The sequence below is a fragment of the Dufourea novaeangliae genome, unplaced genomic scaffold, assembly GCF_001272555.1.
Source record: "Dufourea novaeangliae isolate 0120121106 unplaced genomic scaffold, ASM127255v1 scaffold8, whole genome shotgun sequence".
Taxonomy (NCBI): Eukaryota; Metazoa; Arthropoda; class Insecta; order Hymenoptera; family Halictidae; genus Dufourea; species Dufourea novaeangliae.
The window spans coordinates 12,665,157-12,685,211 of NW_015373923.1; the positions used below are offsets into that span (position 1 = coordinate 12,665,157).

Below are 20,055 nucleotides of genomic sequence, written 5' to 3' on the forward strand. Positions count from 1 at the left end.
ATCGTAGAATGAAAAATGTTTTATGAAGATAAACGTGAATAGCTCCCGGTTTCACTTCTATGCTTATGAACTCTTTAAGATACATTATCGTATGAGATCGATTCATTCGATCGAGTTTCGTATATTATTATATTAGACATAAATAGACTACGGATTTTATGCATTTATGGTATACAGTAAAGGACAAACATGTAAGATACAGTAAAGGACAAACATGTAAGATACAGTAAAGGACAAACATTGGATCAAGTTTAAGAAATTTTCTATTTTATTTCCATCCCACTAAAATTCCTGAGAGAAGAAAGAATTTTCAATTTTTACCCCTGTCTATAAATCTGTTCATAAAATGAAATTTTGCATAAAAATCCGCAGTCTAAACTCTGTACCATGTAAGAATAACGTCACGCTCGTACGAGTTTTCAACCGATCTACGCAGCCCTCACTACTGCCGACCAATTGCCGATTTTAGATCTCGTCCAATGCGTGAAACAAGGTTATTCTTACGTGGAACGGAGTTCAGACATAAAATTTATGATCAGAAATCCCTACTGCTTCGCCAATAGCAGGATATCTGAGTTGTATCTGACTGCGAGATTTAATAAACTTTAACATCATTTTTCAAGAGAACAGTTGAGTTCGAACCCATGGTGCCTTTCAGACTTTTTATCCCTACGATGAGTAGAATATAATGCAACGATAAAAAAATTTGACATTCACATTCAAGGTCAAAGTCCATTTTTGCGGCAATGTTTTTACCTCAATCTCCACCAAACCGAAGGTTCCGGAAGAATCCGGCTATAATAGCCACGACATGTAATTTCTTGACATCCTGTACATATTGTTGCGTGGCCGCGGCATGACTTCCGATAAATAAAGACAATGTTCATAAAAAGGAAGAATTATTTATTTGAAGAGGAGGAGTACTTATCTTGACACGTCTTTTCTGTTCTACGGTCGTACCACGACTCTACTTTGTCCCTGTTTTGGGCGTCGTTACCAAAACGACGCCGCTAATCCGAAGTCTCTCGCTTTAACATTATACAATACGTGCTACCTATCGGGTAACACATAACAATATTTTGTTTACCGTGTGTTATGGGTGTTCAAGTGTTATATTAATGCTGAAGGGACATACTTTGAATAAAATGAACGATTTTTAGAAATATGATCAGTGTTTGAATAACTACATTGTCGATCCCGTTATTTTTCAGAAATATTGCGCATTTGTTTACCGCACTGCATAATTTCACTGATCTGCAGAAGAGTTAGAGCTCACTGTCACATAGATATTTCGCGTGTCTAGAGACCACCGCATTCAGCTTTAATTTCTGCACGCAAAGTGAATAAGAATAAAACGTAAATACGTTTGCAATCACTCACCAGTCTGCGCCTGCGATACATGGGACGATGATCCAGTGTGCAATGATGGTAGCTTTCTAGAAGTAGGAATACTGATCACACCGCCCAGACCGGTGTGCACACTGCCGTGAGTGCTAATGGTAGAGTCGCCGCTGCTGCTATCGTAGCTACCCTCGAGACTTCTGGCCGGTTGGGGAACCGAGGAAATTCGATCACCTTCCACCCCAAATGGCTGTGGATCCACCTGCTAGGAAAAGATCAATTACGATCGGGGGGTCCGGGCGAGATAAGAAGCTTATTTGAAATTATCGCGACTGCGAGGTGTGTGCAGGAAATACACGGCGGGCAATTTAGCATGCATTATATGCCGCGGCAACCCGGCGTTAAGAGCATGGAGATACGAAATAATCATAGCTCGAACCGTGATTCTTTCGCGGGCAATCACGATATATATCTCCGATTTCAAATCAACGTTTCGACTACCGGCCGTCGATGATCCACTCGTTAACGGGATGATTTATTTCTAAAGAACACGCGGTTCTCGCGCGGTACGTAACTGATTTGCGCGATTCAATTTATAGAATTACAGTTCATGAACGAATATGCAAATCACAATGGCTACGGCTATCGTCTGCAGAGAATGACGTAACAATTTAGATTCACGATACTACCTTGAACCATTAGACCGACAGCACCTTCACGCTTCCTGTGTACAGGATATGGTTGGAGGAAGAACAAAAACTAGATTTACAATAATTATCACGGATACCTTTGGTTCATGCAAAAACTGAAACTGAAAACATGTTACATTGTAGATTCACGCGACAGCAAAGTGACGAGCATTTAAAACATTGTTCAACTGTTTTTTTTTTCCAAGATCATTACGTGCACTGAATGCATTAAGCTTCACTGTATTTGTAAGTATTGCAATGCAATATCAAATAAAATTATGTAATGTTCGCATACATAAAATAAGTTTGTGCAAAATGATCTAGTTCCAAAGAATAGAACATGTATATTACCGGTTAAGGGTTATGAAATATGTTCTGTCGCTTCTATTAAGTTGTTGCAGAATAAACTAGAATTAGAATTAGACAATTCGAAATATCTTCGAAAAGTGAATTTATGACAAGAAAAACAAACGACGAGAGTATTAAAAAATATTGTGTTAAGGTTTCCTACTGCTGAGACTGGTCAGATTTTAGCCCTTATTCCCATTAGCCGCTATCTCAACCATAATAAGGTATATGGCCGAAATTGATACCACGAATCTCACTCGTGAAATTCATGGTGGGCCCGAAATTCTGACCACGTGTCAGACACTTCAAAGTACAGCAAGGGATCAAGTTAAGGGGTCATATATGTTTCTGGACACTAAACGGTGGACAATGTTTTGCGAGTGATTGAGGGGAAACTATTAGATCGAATGGATTCATTTGTTTTGCTTTATAAAACCACATATTTATACAGTAGAAAAATGGAATAATAACTATTGTTACAACTATGTGTAGTGGCGTTGAACGGTTTTTGTAAAACTGCCTCAAATGGTGGGTATGATTCAGTTCATATGAATGATCCGAGTTCAGAGCTTTCGACATTTTTTACACTTTTTAGGATTATACAGGGTGATTCCCTCGCAGCGAAAACCAAAGGCCGTGCCATTCTAAAAAACCACCGTGCCGTGTGAGCGCGTGTGACTGGTTCTTTAAGGATTCTTTAAAGCAGCAAGACCTTTAGTTTGCGCATCGAGAGAATCACCCTGTAGTTTTCGGCGCGGGAGGGAATCTTTGCAAATAACGAAAATTGTGATAATAAACAACATTTTGAAAAAACGAATGTTGATTTCCATGAAAAAGCTTGTGCATTTTCTTTTATTATTCAAAAACGGTTCAATTTATTTACAAAAGCCTTTGCGAGCCGATGAAGAATTTCATTTAAAATATGTGTGTGTGAAAGATGACGTCGAGCGGATGAACGGAGAGGCAGTTATCATGTCCTCCATTTGGAAAATGCTGTTTCGTAATAAAATTAAAATTTTAGAAAAGTGTTGAAGTTACATCAAATGAAAATATGATAATTTACCTTTAATCAGCGATGCAAGCACCATAAAACTGACCCTCCTTTGGAGTATTAGCGTACATAATTGACAAAATAATTGTTAATGAATAATTTATTAATAATTTCTGACTCGATTTGTGGAGCGGCATGACTCTTTTTCATTCAAATGGCTGTTACAGCGTCAATAAATTGAATTTCAAGTTTGCTTTGAGCTTAAAATATTTCTAAGCATACGTTTAAAAAAAAAATGTTGTTTTGAAGTTGACAAATATACATGACCCCTTAAACAAAGGAAGCTTCTTCTCTTCATTTAATCAGCTTCGTTCAATCTTTTCATATATGCAGTGAATCGCGTTATGTGAAATTGTTAAGCACCCGGATTAATATTGCTATACAGTCCCCCTTTTCCACTACATGTAAAAGGGAAACATTTTTGTTTTCTTCTAATCAATTAGGGTTAGACCAGATACTTTTGGAACTTGTTGCTTCGATGTTCTAAGGTTTTTTGCCAATGGTACAGTCGTGATAATCATGTATTATTAGAGAACCTCGATTGCCACGGAAAATCCAAGCACAGGTACATGCAATTATTGAAATAAACAATCAAGTATTTGAAAATCCTCATTCTCCATATCTCTATTAGAGGTGCGTTAGAATAATCGCTTTAAAATAAAATTTTTTCTATTTTTTTTTGTTCGCTTACTTTTAACTGACCAGGTTCGTTTGGGAGTACAGTAATGTCCTGATAAGTGTGAATGCCTCGGTTCCGCAGAGTCACACTCGCGGTGAGCATGGACAGTTTTGTCAGCACCTCATCATTCTGTTTTTTCCTCGAAGCTGGACTCTCGGCAGCTTGCCTTTGTAGTGTTCCGACATAGAAAAGGACAAGCGACGTAGAGAACAGACAGAGAAAGCATCTCTTTCCACTCGATTCGACTTCGTGAGCCCGCCTGCGACGTTCCCAACGGCCAATGGTTACATTGTAATCGCTGCGGTTCGCGTTATCTTACTCGGTCTCGATGGGACTCGTTCGTTCTCTTCGTCATACAGTCAGATTGTGTGTGTGTGTGTGTGTACCGTTTCGGCCAATAATAAAAATATGTGTGACTTGAGGTGATCCAGCTACCACTGTAACGTCGACAGCTCTCTAAGCATTCGCTGACACTTAATTACTTCGACGAAGCGTCGTACATATGCATATACATTTCCCCGCTCTGTCCGTCGAGTCCGTCGTGCCAGTCGATGAGAAGAAAGAGACTTTTTTTCGACGGTGAGATCTTTTTGATTAAAATGATACCAAATACGACATAATTTGAATCATATTTACTCATGTAGAAAGTGTTAACAATTCATATTCGTTTATTAGCGCTTATGATAAATCATAAGTAAATATGATCCAAATTATATCGTGGTTGGTATCCTTTTAATCAGAAAAATCTCACGATTATGTTCGTAAAAGTTTCGTTAACAAAGAACCAAAAACAAAAAGTTTCATCGTTGCATTAGTTCCCCTCGTTCAGCCATTGGCTCGTGAAAGGGAAGCCGTCGCGGCGCGCTGGGCAAAAAATTATACGCTTGACTGGTTCCACGGTCCCCTTCCCCAGTGGTGGGGATGACTTCACACTTATCGTGAGCAAATCGACTCACGCTTATCAGGACATTACTGTATTGAGATTGCAAATATCAAAGCTCTGTGATACAATTGTGCCGTTCCATTTATCGATCTCATTGGAAATGTCACGCGAGTTGCTTTAAAATGAAATTTGTCCTTTCTTATTCTTTCACTGTCTTTCGATTGACCAGGTTTATTTGAAAGTGTCGAGACTGCAAATATTGAAACACTACAGAACGATTATGTGGTTCTATTGTTTTACAAATCCCCACTTAAAATGATCGCGTTAAACCACCTTGCAGTCGCGCAACATTGCAGGGTCTGTGAGAAGCAGCCCTACGGAACAAGGAAGGACTAACCTCCTCCGCTGCTCTGACTTTGACCTCGTCTTGCGCCTGGGCTCTTCTTAATGCTGTCTGGCTCGCCATCACCCGTTGTCGTTCCGCTGTGAGTTTACATCTTTCGCAGTTGCAGTAACGGTACTTGCAGTACCTTTTGTGGCCCTTCAGGGCAATTTTCAGTCGGTGATTGCGGCATCGAGCGCAATTTGGTGGCGTCCGCGGGCTAAGAGCTGAATTGGAGGACGAGGACGCATTCGTCTCCATTCGGCTGGGAAGGGAATCCTCCCCTTTGTCCATATTTCCTTCAAGTATAATCTTGACAAATATATTTCCACGAAAAAATTTAAGAAGGTGTCAATTCCGTGCGTCTTTTCTTTTTTTACAGACCGCGAACAGCTCTGACTTAGAGCTTTTTCATCCTCACTAGGTCTGAAGTTAAATGAAATTTGAGAAATTTAAGAAAGGTGTCTCAGTGAAGACGTCTTAGGGAAGTTGTCTTTATTCTTCTAACATATACTTCTTGAAGCGAAACCAGATCTTCGACGCCGTCGACTATCGAATTCCGATTTTTCCTTCTGAAACACAAGAATAATTGTGTAAGAATATATGTGAGTGCAAAACCAAGAGGAAGTTATAGTCTACTAATTGAAGTATTTTTACAAAATTTTAGATCAGCGATAATTATAAAAGGATCAATTTTTTAGACATAATAATGAAAGAAATAAGACATTGCGATGTAAGTATTTGTTACATCTGTTAGATACCGACTATATGTAGGATCGTTTACGTCATGTTACACGATTTACAACACTGAGAAAAAAGATATAGCACTCTTAAGAATTGAGCCCTTAAAAGCATTACTGGTGTAAGTCCATTTTTGATGAATGTTAGTTAACATCATAGTAAGATAGGCTTAACTTCATTCTATTTTGTGCATAAATGTTGTATGACGCTTCACTAATAACATAATAAGGTACATTGCGTAAATTATATCTATATAAGTTAATACAAAATCATTTCATTCTATTTTGTGCATAAATGTTGTATGACTAGCTTCACTAATAACATAATAAGGTACATTGCGTAAATTATATCTATATAAGTTAATACAAAATCTTTCTATTGTTACATACGAAAAATATCATCTAAAATACGAAGTATCAAACAATATCTCGATTTTGTAGAATTTCCAAATTTTACAAATAGTAAAAAGGGAATGAAAACATTATGTGTACATGTTACAAGAACAATTTCATTAACAATTCTCTTCAATTATTCTCATAATCCCTTTCCTGCCAACGAGGTTAAGCGAATACACATCAACATAAAAAAGTTACTCTTCTAGTGAAATTTGTTAATTCTGGAACAATAATGTATTGTACTTTTTAATTTCGTTAATTTAAATATGTATTTAAAAAGGAAAGTCAATGCGATGACGGTGAAATTTTAACGTTTGAAGACAAATTGTACAATTAAATCCCAACATGTGGCTGAACTCCAACGGAACTTCCATATTGAAAATGCTATGCGATCACTTAATCAGTGTATGTAATCAGGATGAATCCACCCCGCGATATCAGTATATGAAATTCATTCATCACATCGCCGTCGTCGGATTGCATTAGATCTACACCGGAGCCATTCAATTAGTGACCTGCGAGGCCACATCCGGTTATGATCTTATCGAGTGAAACGCGAAACAAGACGATAAATACCATCGACTATTGATAATTGGGTGCTTGTTCGAATAGTTCTATTGACGTGTTTGACTAATAGTAGGGTATTTGCAGGACGCTTAATATTCAAATTAAACATTTAATAAAAATCGAAATGTGCCAAATACGTACTACTCCTTCCATTCTTGCAATCATTATCCTGAAACAATAAACAATGATGTCTATCAGTGTGTTTCATACTACACGACTCACTGTTTATCAGAAACGTAACTTAGATTGACTTAACCTTATCATTATAAGCCATTTTTGTTTAGTAAGGCGGATTCGTCGAAGGGCGATTCGGTGAAACCACCTTGGGATGTTTGGGGTATCGACTTGGTTCGATTCCGAGTTGGTTATCGGATCCGTTGACAGAGAGATCGTAACACCGAACGATCCCTGACGGAAAATCTCAAGAGGTGACGAACCGGAGACTGACAATAAGCCACCTTCAATCTAAAGGGGCAGCCCGTATTCAGCCTCAGAGCAAGACAGGTCATATTAAGCAGTTCAACCTTATTTCGTGCTAAAGTTATTTAATCCCTTCCGATCCACCAAACCACCCATCGACAGTCCCGGTTATTCCCTTATCAGCACCGGATCAAGGGGGGTCTAGGAGGAGCAGTAGCCGCGGGCCTCAAGTTCTAGGGAACCCAGCTCTAAAACTTCTATTTCATTATGATTAAATGATATTTAATTTTATTTAAAATAAATTTCATTTTTCGAAGATTTATGTATTTTGTTGTGCTGTATTACAGCCTCACCCCCCTCACTTTTCAACCAGGGGCCCTCCAAAATCTGATAGCCCTGGGCCACAGAAAGTCTTAATCCGGCCTGTCCCTTATACATATCATTTAAGTAAATGCTGACACAACTTAGAAAGAGAAAAAAGAACGGGAAATTTTCTGACTGTCATTTAGATATGCTACTAGGAACCTGAAACTCGAGGCAACATTTATGTAAAACAACTTTTCACATAAAAACTACACAAAATGTGAGTATTTACTTTTTTCTAAACAATTACTGAAATCATAACTTATATACATAATGTTGGAAAATTGCATAATACTGGAGGTAAATGGACTCGTGGTTCTTAGTATAATATTTATTTATTTATATGATGTCATCTATTATCTCGACGATATCGTCTATGCAATTATCGTAATAGCAATATTGCCAGAATATCGATTTATTTAGTGTAACACTACGTTATATGTAAAAGACAAAAGTGGAGATAGGTTGTTCTTGTCATAGAATTAATCTCATTTCTAAATTCTGTGAATGAATCGACAATATTTTCGTGAACATATAGTAAAAATAGGAAATGTTTAATCTATGCTAATAGGATATCTGTTTCAGAATGACATTGTTGCCTGTTGTTGGCACCGAACCGGTTGCTGTTGTCTAACGCACTGCAGCCAATCTCGATAATTTTGCTCGGTCTCCTCATTGACTAGTTCGACCGAAGCACCCAGCCAGCCGTGAATAATTATGGACCCAGACCTCCATTTATGACCAACGAGAACGACACGTCGATACTTGTGGAACGTCTTGGAGAGATTACTGCACTCGAATTACACGTTTTATTTTAACTTGTTTACAAAAAGTAGTAAAAATTTACTCTTAAACTTAGGAATTCTGTTTAATACAATTTATTAACCAGTTTCTCGGCCGAAGAGAAGAATTTTATAATACATCACATCTTCCATATTCATTGAATATACTTATATTATTATAAACATTTATTAGAAATGTGAATTTTTCAACTTATAGACACATGTACTTTCTATTTTAGCGAAACTATTAATCAATGGATCATATTGATCTATCGTGAATAAGGCACTCGTGTATACAATATTCGAAATCATCATTACTTTCAACTTACTATTTTCGTGTGTAATTAAAATGATCCTGATCCTTTTCCAATATTTATTTACTTGCACAAAGGCTGTGAAAGAAAGCAGAACGAGTAAAAAGGTGGAAACTGATGCAACTACAATACTTAAGTACAATGAAATTGGAATCTAGATATATATATGTTACGTCTTTTTATAACCCCACTTGTGCGACTAAAACAAAAAGTTAGTGCCTGCTCGGCTGTCCCTGCACGCATCGTATATAGCATCCAGGAAACATTAAAAGAAAAACTGCAAAAAATTTCGTCAGAATTTTGTATATATGAGACATTTATGCGTTTTACAAGCGTAAGAGACATAAGAGTTATTTTATTGGTTAATATGGTTTCTTATTAATTAGTAAACACAGTGTCTTTGATGTAATATATTTTTTGGACATGTAACATCTCTCCCATAACATGAGTAATTATTTCGTATTTTTTCGTAGTATATGAATGTGCTATTGTAATAAAAAAAATCGTATTAATTAGTACAAAACCAAAAAAATTATTGGCTCTCAACCAAAAAGGGTGGCGTCTCTCCTGAGTTTACCCTACAGTTAAAGTTCAGTATGGTAACACGTAGTAACTTTTATAACATAATTTAGGCATCCATAAAATTCCTTTTAGTAAGGGAATGCATGTAAATACTTTTTTTATCCATTATACAGACTCTTCTCGATTATTGTCCCGAACTCGGATCCGCGCCGGGATTATAGTCGTATAGGACGAAATGCTTCAGACCCTCGTGAATTCGTTTTTTTTGCCCGAAGCCCTAGCCTCGGTAACAAAAACGGAGAGGCAACAATGTGTGCGCTTAACGGGTTCCACGCCCCCCCCCCCAATGGTGGGGATAACGCCTGAACAATAATCGTGTAGAATAAGCCAGACGATAATCGAGAGGAGCCTATATGTACAAAACTTGTCCTACACTACAACAATTGGGCCATCTTCTTCAGAAGGTTCTTTATAAATGAGTAAGCAGTAAGAGTATTAACAGTAGCAGTAAGAGTATAACATTATTGTATTTAATACAGAGAACTAGACTTTTCCGACAAAAAATTTCTCACGTATGCAAAGAATATTTTACATTCCTTGTGTAGCGAAATCGACAAACTTTGCCACCAAGGTTGATTGAATCCTCCAAGCAAAAAATTCACATCTGAAGTAATAAAGTTATCGGAAGCATACTATAATAAAACGAAATTCTTAGTAATATTTAAATTTTCTAATTTACGTTCAGCATCTATATAGCTACATACATTTTGTATTACCAATGGCGTCGTTGTCACACATCAACCAACAAGTTCATGTCTAATGATAACGGCAGCTTCATTTATTTTTCAAGTCAGCCGTAGCAGACTAAGATTCCAATCTTTGACAGAACTACATGGTAAAACAAAACATAAATAATGCAATGGTAAACTGTACATTTCATGCTAATGAAGTGACCTACCAACCGTGCTGGTGAAGTTTGACATTTTTGCTGCAAAGTCTATAAAATCGGCAATAATTTTATTTGTCGTTTGTTAATAAATAATTAGAACCTTAAACTTCTTCAATGGTTCAAACAAAGTTTTTGGAGAAGTACCGCGTGCAAAATCTGTTAATTCAATTTCTGTATTGCTTTATTGTAATAATCTTGAAATTATTTAGTACACATTGTTTATTAAGTGTTCTTTATAACTTAAAGGTGACATTTAGTTGTTATTAAAATATCCTGTATTACCAAACACAGAAATATTAAAACCGTTGAAGAATATTTTGACAATGTATAGCAACCAGCCATTTCAACAGATAGTGAGAATCCATATTTATGTAATTAATAATGCGCAATTCCTCATAAATGCCAATGAAAGCAAAACAAAAATGACGAACTATTAGTTTCGTTTGCTAGAGCTTCTATTCTTCCACTGAAATTCAACAGCTGAAATAAAGATGGAACTCGTACGTAGGTAATAATTAGAAATATTAAACTGTTATTACGTTTACGGTTCCCAAACTTTCGTACACAAGAAACGGGAGAGGTAAACCCCTAGGAAAAAAGTTTCATGTTTAACACTTTTTAGCGCAATCGATAGCCAATAGACAGTGAAAACCGAGTTTCCGAATACACGCGGAGAATACGGTAACTCGCTCAAATAAGTTATTCATGGACAATCGACCTAAACGCACGTTTCGAATGGGTTCCTCTAAAGTCTAGACTAATCGAAGGATAATCGATTTCGGGACTGTGAACTCCGAAAAACGGATGAGTCACGTGGTCGGGCAAACAAAGTTATGCATAATGAACAACCTGTTAGCGGACCTTATGGCCAGTTAGTGGAAGAGGAGACAGTAATTTAGGAGAATTCGATAGGAAATTAAATTAGTGGTAACTTTTTAAGGACAGACAAAGTATTATTGAAAGCAGAATAGACCGCAGGGCGTTCGAAAGAATCTACGGTTGCAATCTGAGATCTCCTAGATAATGAGTACGGTCATTCGAGCCCTTCAATCCTCGATGTGAATACAGATAAAACATCTTCTGATTTCAGTTCGGTTTTTCCATTTTTCACTGTACAGGAAAAACAGAAGCTGCAGCATCAGTGTACATTTAGTGGCATGTATCCGTAAACTGTAACAGATTGTAACCGATATGCAATTTTATATATGTTTATAAATTTCATACAATTTTATTTGAAATATAGAGCGCTTAATCGTATTGTTAGATTACTATCTGGCGGTATTTCAATTTTAAAAATAATGTGACCGAGAATTATATGCATTTGCAGTGAGATTGGTGGTTAGAATGTCATCGGATAATTATATCAATAAAAATTAGGAAAATTTTTAATTTCGTTCTAACTTAATAAATTGCTCAACTGATGAAATAAATTTTTCTATGATCGTAGTTATAATGAAACAGCCTATAGAAACGTGAACATGCATAAGCCTCCACAGTTTAATGATAATAAATTATTATACACCATACATACATATGAAATTAGTGGTATTGTTTGACTATTCTCAGGTGAAGTTGGACGAAGCGACTCGGACATTAATATACTGCACAAAATAATTCAATTTTTATGTATCATATAAAAAAATAACATTCATGTTACAATTTGAATCAAAAACTAATATTATTTCTTATCCCTAGAAAGATTACGAATGGACCTCAACGAGCTCAGCAGATAGAAAATTTTAAAAATATGCTATTTTATCTACGTAAAATGTTTTAAAAATATTATTCGTTGTTGCCCATATTTTCTCATATTATTAAAGACTGATGTTTGAAACTCCCCTTAGACGATACGATCTGCGGTACAACTAATTGTACAACCTAGGTCACATCAACCGTCTAAACGGCAAATTGCAACGTTTGTAACGCGGACGTATGACTCGTAGACAATACGACATGCTAAAAATCTGTCGTCCTAACTGTCTGTCCAACTCTCTGTACATTTTATCGTACGACGAATCGTATCGTCTATAAGAATCTTAAGAAGTGGTTTAATATGAATGTTACTAAAAATAGAAATCAACAAGGAACAATAGTTACAGACAAAACAATGCCAACAAAAATAAGTATGGAAGAATATGATCCGTTTTTGAATACTGTTAATATCTATACAAAAACTGAAAAGAAATATTCATAGTGAATTGAAAATGATCAATAGTACGATAAAGACGTTTTTATCACTAATGAAGTAGAGACAAAAATACAACACTATCAAAAATCATCACAAATTGGTTACTTATAAAATACTTGTTTTTTAGGGACTTCTTCCAGAGAAGAATAAAAACATAGGATGAGATCAACTAACTTCCCCTTTAATCCTTGACATGACGGCTTAAAGTCTTCCTAGGATTAATCTATAATTAAAATATAAGAAGTTTATATTGTTTCTGTAAATTCTGTTTTGGTAAGCAAGGAATACTGTTTTCAGTAAACTCTTTATTATAACTTTTAAACATACTTTTTAAAGGGACTCTAATATCAAATTCTGATGAACGATTGTTATAAATGTACGTTCGAACTAACTATGCTGTTGTTAAGGTCATTATTATCACATTATTAAACCACCAAGATTTTTAGTTTGCTGGATGCAAATCATTTCTCTTACGTCGCAGAGAAATTTGATAACTTCTAAAGAAATAGTAGTAACAATTTAACATCGCTTCATAAATTATTACAGAAAATAAAATTTTACAAAAAATTGTATTGAAAGAAGTAAACTTGAAAAATATTAATAGGGGCATAAGAATTATTAGCTTCATTTAAATAGATAAAATGTGTAACTAACGTTTAAACTACGAACTCCCTTTTACATATAAAAGTAGCGAAAACGAATAGTTTCTTAGTTTTTTTTAAATTTCAGGGTGTAGCAACTTGAATGCAGAAGATCATAGAATTTATCGCGATTGCATGTTTCTCCACGTAAACTAAAACTAGTGTTATCGGGAGATAGTGGATTTCCTATAAAATTCTGTAGGTCTTAAAGTCTTGGAACACACGATCGATTAGCATTAGAATCAGTTTCTGTGTCATTAAAAAAAATTCATTAAAAGCAATATAAATGATTGCAAATTTAGAAAAATAATAAGGAGTAAAGAATACAAATGTTTTGTTTGTTTATAGCCTTTCATTTTTTGCCATTATTATTATATCTACATATGACTTAAAGTAATTCTTGTATTCAATTATGTGATATGTGTAATATTTGAATCTAATATGTTAAACAGGTAACAATATCACATTGAATGTATTATTTCACTAGAATAATATGTATCAGCATGCAAATCCGCACTATGTAAATTCTTTTTTTAACAAAGAATTAAATTGGAACCATTATTTGCAAACATCAGGAAAAATTGTATTCCGCACTTCCAGCTTGGTAATCATTAATACGTAAATGAGTCCATGACATGTTACTTATGCACAAACGTATACAGCCTTTTATTCGAATAAAAAATTACTCCTCATTCATGAATGACTATCAGTTGCACTGGTATACACATAAAAAAATTGCTTGTCTAATGTTCAACTTTGATGCAAATGCAAGAATAAATGCGTATCCAAGTTTTTGTTACGTAAGTGCACAGTTTAATTTTACAGTGTATGTACTTCAATTATTCACGAGTAGTATTTTTTCTCGACTATGACCCCTAGTCATGAATAATATGCATTATAAAAATTCTTATCGTCGGCGGAATCGCGCTTAAAAAAAGCTGATGCACGATATCTTATCGCGCATTGAACAAAGTAACAAAACACATGCTAGTCACGGGCACGAGTTGTGCGATGTATGGATCGATAACTACTTGCATCTCGTATACATAAATGTCAAAGCCTGCTTGCATATTAAACATTGCAAAATTACATTCAGACTGCACGATTTCTTAATTTTAACAAACGCGTGCTACCTTATACATATATTGAAGATTCTAGAGTCTAGAGCCTCATGTGAATACATGTCGCGACTATCAGGTCAAATGTAAATTCAACAGTTATCACTTGAATAATCACTTGAAATCATTTAATTTTTGTACAGCATAATGTAAATTACACCTACATTTAAAATGTTTCTCGTTCAAAAGTTATGCAGACATTCGCGCCTGGAACATGATTCTGGATAGACGTTTTAGCAATAAAAATAACACAGGGATATTTCTATTTTTTACAAACATTTACTTGTGTTTTCAAAAAGTACAGAAAGAAGTTCTGAATAAATGTAACCATCATTCTTAACATAAAATTACAAAAATTACTTTCGATTCAATGATAAACTTGTTAAAAATAGTCTTAAACTCAAACAAACTGCCAAGTGTATGAAAAGTAGATCCTGATTAGTTCACAAATCATTTAAAAATGAATTTCTTTGCTTCATTAAATAAACGTATCCGTTCATTTCGCAAACATAGATGAAGTTACCTTCTAAGTACTTAATGATGAATTAATTTTTAAACTTCGTGAAATGACGATCGAATATTGAATCGCAAGGATTCGATTTTATCGCAGCTGTTCCGACTCACATTCTTTTTTCGTTCGTTTTTATAATCACCATACATACTTCGAACAAACTTCTCGTGCATTCCACATGCAATGCATCGTAATCGTCATTCGAAACGTAACAGACAAGTACAAAGAGAGAAATGATAATAAAGAAAAAGAAACTTCCGGTTGGTTCGCATAAAATAGCATTGGTTATACGAAACGTACAATTTCCAAAACCTTCGAACGCGATGTCAAAAATGTTAATTCCGAAAAATTCTTATTTCGCGAAGATACCTTGAAAATATAAAAGGCTTTAATCCGCATCTATCCGGACGAAAGAAAGCAACCTTTCTCACGGTCGACCAAGGCCCACGGAGTGAACTGTATCTTCATCGCCACAACAATGTATCTCTTGTATTTTAATACACTCTCCGCCTCGTAAAACGAAAACCTCCCCCGGGAATAGCGACCACGCGTATCGTTATCTCGCGGTTCGATACGTCATACTACACCTAAGCAACGCTAAACCGATCTCGCCTAATTGCACGCAAACCGGCAACGAAGTTGTCTTTTTATCGACACTGCTCGCTGCTGCCTCCTCCTCCTCGTCCATCCCTCCCCCTCCTTTCTTTCTGCAACATCAGACCGTATCGAGCAATTTCGAGCGAAACGCGAGTCGAAGGCCTTCCCGGGCCACGTTTTAATTCTTTTTTTCAGCGGCGAGTCTTCACCGTGAAGACCGAACTCTTTATTGGAGATCGTGCTCGCCGACAAGAAATAACGTTGCACGCCCGTCGATGATCGGTTCGGCAAGTTCTCGTGTTTCGACGACACGACCGTGGTCAATCGAGATTTTTCTTTTTGTTGCACGCTTTCATTGGCGTTGAGTAAGAGTTTAAGCGACGGGAACCGAAGGAAGCCATGCAACTTCTTAATGCAACGATATTTGTTCATTTAAATTCTCCTTTAATGATATTTGTTCATTTAAATTCTTCCGTTCATTAACACTTTCGGTGCTGTAATACTTTTGACGAATGAGTCGCGTGTGCGCGGAATACTCTACTGTTGATGGCACTACTATTATTCATGGAACGTGTATACACGCTCATAACATTGAAAGGGTTAAAACTTAACCCAGACCGAGTAGCCGGGAGCTATTAGACTGGTGTGGGAAGCTGGAAAGTTTTAATTTCGTAACAGCAATAACTGATCTACTTAGATTCTATATATGTATGCCTGATTTAGTTGGTTGCGCCGAAGGTCTACATGTCAGCTAATAAATTATACTCTTTTTGTGGGTGAATTGATAAGACCCACGGTTTTAACAGACTTGAGCAAAAATTCTAAAAAATAATGGATCGTTTAACACGTTAAGCGCTATTTGTATCTAGATGAATACAATACATTCTGTCCTAATGTGCCCCTGGATTAGTTTGGATACTGTGTTCTTCATTCAGATACGGCTTTTTTTATGCAGTGGTCAAAACATAATTTTTTTTACCTGATGTCGCTTAAGGTGTTAAATCATTCTATTGCTTTTATCTTAAAAATAACTTGAAAAAGAAATTTTATTTTATGTCTGGATAAAAAATAAATTTTACACATGTACATCCGAGATATAAAATACTATATAAGAATTATGATTGTGTTACAATGTAGTAACATTTTCTCTAGCAACACATTCGGCATTACAAAATGTCTAAAAGAACCACATTGTGGGGATGCTACCATTCCACACCATCCATTATACATACATGTAGGAGTCGATGATAACAACATTATATTATATTTTAATAATTGTCAAATAGATTTAACAAATCTTGAAGATATCTTGATACTTTATAGTCTAAAATGTTCATACTATAATAAGCTTCTTTTCAAGTGTTTATTGCACATTACTTCTACCAAGGATTCAATGTCTCCCGAATTGTTTCATTTCAAGGTACCATAAAATTAGAACTTCCAATTCATCGTCTGTTTATGATTCAGAATAAACATTGTTTTGTTAGACGACAAATTCGAAATTAGACATTCATTCAAATACAGCGTAATAAGAATTAGTTCAAAGAGAATCGTCTAAAAAAAAATCGAATCAAGTAAGATAATTTTTATTTGAATAATTATTTTGAAAATATTCTAACAATTCCTAATTATAGTCATTAGAGTACTGATTACCGATTACTAAAGCGAATGGAATACGTCTTTTATTCTTGGAACCGTGATATTGCGACAATGTAAAAAGCTGTTGCGACGATGCAGTTAACACGATACATTTTCATACGCACGCGTATTTGATGACCGTGAATGGGACAATGAAAAATTCATACATGCGACTAATATTCGCGTGAACTAATTATACACGTGTCTATTATCACGAACGTTCTCGCGATAGTTCATTCGAATCATATGATAGAGACAAAGATGTCGAAATCTATTCACAAGTAAAATATGTACATGTATGAAATAGCGCAAGTATTCTTCTGCACGAATATGAATATATTTATAGCAATCGTAAAAAACAAAAAACGATTTTGATGCAAACATTATCGTTACGTAAAAAGCTGCACCAAAAAGTTGTAAACATTTACTATTACCGTCATGGCAAAATAACTACCATAAATCTTTGAAATGCTGGAAGGTGCAAGAATGCATCGTAAAAGAATCACTCGAACAATCGATTCCTCATTGTTCAATGATACCATTCGACTTCTATTCGAATATCCGAACCTTCCAATAAAACAAGACGTAACTGATGCGCGTATCATTCGTAGTAAAGTCATTACCGATGCGAATGATACTCGAGCGTTACATATGAAAAGTATGTAGACACTTCTCCTCGGAAACTGAATACAGAACATGACCAATAAGGCGTGGAGGTAAATAAACTGACACGAAGTTCGTAGCCGTTTCGAGACACGACACAACCGCGACGCTCCGTAACAGCAAAAAAAGGTAGAATATACAAGCGGTTTTTACCTAATACTAGGAGAGCAAGATGTTCTTCCTTATCAGATGGGTCGATGCAGTTGTAGAGTTCGTTCCAATGATCAGCCAGAGCCACACGTAACCGTTAATCGTGGTTATTAGACCACAATTTTCGCAAGAAAACACACCATTACACTATATCGAAGCTTTCCACGTCCGTCTGATTACAGTTTTCTTTTCGCGAAATTATCGCGTTATGCGCGCCTCAGTTGAATATAATATTAGTTCGTACCACGCGACGAGTCGCAACCTCGTGTCGAATTTGCGCGCGACAGGGAGGCGCGCGCGCATACAATTCAACGTGTTTACATTGGTCCCCTGCTTCTTTTCTTCACGTGCACATCACAATTAACTCACTCGAGTGTTGAAACGCTGCTAACAGTCACCGTTTCAAAGAAGCGATCTGTCCTTCTTCTTCTTTTAGTTCGTATTTGAGTCCTCTGATGGTCATTACTTCGTAACTATTTATCCCTTCTGTCCGTTCTGTTTCTCGTCGATCGCGAACCGTTAAAAGAACAAGATTGAGGTGAAAATCACGGACTCACTGAACTCCTACGTAATTGGCCTGGAACCCGACCGACGACGTCGAGAACTCTACACAAGTAACAAGATCTCGAATCTAGTTCCAGCAAAAAGCATAACAGTCGTGTGGTTGAGGCAGAGCACGGCGTGCACTTTTCGCACACGCGCACTACAATTGTCTCTTCTCCCCCGTCAGTCTTCCCGTCGGGATCCCACGTGTCACTCTAGTCCCCTCCTACTCTTCGTTTTCCCCCTCTTGCACCACGGAACTACAATTCCATCCATCGAAAATCGTCAACGCACGTTTGTAACCGTGGTGTGTCTCCTTTTGCCATCAGTAGAATTTTCCATCGATTTCACTGGGACTCCACTAATACGTTTATCGAAAAAACGTTAACGGGCACGTTCTTCGTGTTGGCCACCTCTCTCTCAGCCGAAAAAGTCTTTCGTCGCGCGCGAGACAAGGCAAGGGGTCACGAGAGATAACATGTGCTGCAGCTTGGTGAACAAAATAGCGTCGAGATCTCTGCTACCGCAGCAGCAGTCTCATCAAAGGTATAACCGAACGAGGTCGTGCGGGAGATGGATATAAAAGAATCTAGACGGTGAAACGTGGAAAAGCGCGACACCGAAGATTCGTTCGACGCACGCCTGCATGCGGTCCGTAACTCACTAAGAGTGCTGGTAGCAGCGGCACACCGAAGAGTTGCATGGTGGCCTGCGGGCACTGACTGGGTGGGGGCACGTCCCTGTCGCGGGGAGGAGACACGTTGAGCATGCAGGCGTCGGGAGGGTGAGGGGTTTTTCGTCGAAGAGTGGTGGTTGGACGGGTGGAGGTGGCACGCGAGTTTAGACGGACGTCGAGGTTTTACGATTGAATCCATCCGACCGCCACCACCACCGCCGTTGTCGTACAGAGTCTACTACTACTTACCTACGTGGACGATGCACAACGTTGTCATTGAGAACCTTGTCCGTGCGTGAACTATCGCACCTCCATGGGCACCATTTATCGGTCGGTCGCGATGATTGCCTGCATCATCACTGACGTGAATTGCAACCGGATCTCGAGAACAGCTTTCGTTGATTTTTATCGTGGAACGAACACCCGAGAATAGTATAAATTGGCGAATCGCTGAATCGAGGCTTTTAGCAATTTGAATATAATTAGGAATTATAATTTGATATTAGTGTTATTTGTAGCCCCCGTTTTCCCGCGCAACAGATTCTGCGGTAGATTAACGTAGACGTTCGCTGCTGTCGGAGGAAACATAAAATTAGCTTAGCTAAATATACATATAGGGTAATGTAGACGTGCTGTGCCATGTGAACAACCGGAAATTGTGTGCGCTCGTTTACGTTCGTCAAAAACGTGTACAGTCAACAGGCAGCCAACCAAATAATAATGGCAATATCAGCGAACAGTTCACGAACACTGTTCACAAACAGTGCTCGCAAACAGTTCGCGAACTTTTTCCAACTACTAGTCAATCTTTTCATGAACATTGCTCGTAAAAAGTTTGCGCACAGTTTGCATACAGTTTGCGAACAGTTCCAGAACACTTGTAAATATTGTGTTGCGCCAAGCT

The 20,055-nt window shown here is 37.0% G+C and overlaps 1 protein-coding gene across 1 annotated transcript; it reads right to left on the reverse strand.

Annotated features, from left to right (window-relative positions):
- Nucleotides 1-1,299: 1,299 nt before the first annotated feature.
- On the reverse strand, nt 1,300-19,151 carry LOC107194959 (doublesex- and mab-3-related transcription factor 1Y-like). The gene is made up of 3 exons (XM_015584676.1): nt 17,936-19,151; nt 5,389-5,945; nt 1,300-1,603 (listed from the first exon to the last, which is right to left on the reverse strand). Exons 2-3 carry the CDS (start codon nt 5,665-5,667, stop codon nt 1,373-1,375), a joined length of 510 nt encoding a protein of 169 aa, XP_015440162.1. The 5' UTR covers nt 5,668-5,945; nt 17,936-19,151; the 3' UTR covers nt 1,300-1,372.
- Nucleotides 19,152-20,055: the final 904 nt, after the last annotated feature.

Excerpts from the sequence above, each read along its gene's own strand:
- LOC107194959 (XM_015584676.1), bottom strand. The coding sequence starts at position 5,667 with ATGGACAAAGGGGAGGATTCCCTTCCCAGCCGAATGGAGACGAATGCG. Across the intron at positions 1,604-5,388 it reads AAGTCAGAGCAGCGGAGGAG|GTGGATCCACAGCCATTTGG; the intron begins GTTAGTCCTTCC and ends TTTTCCTAGCAG.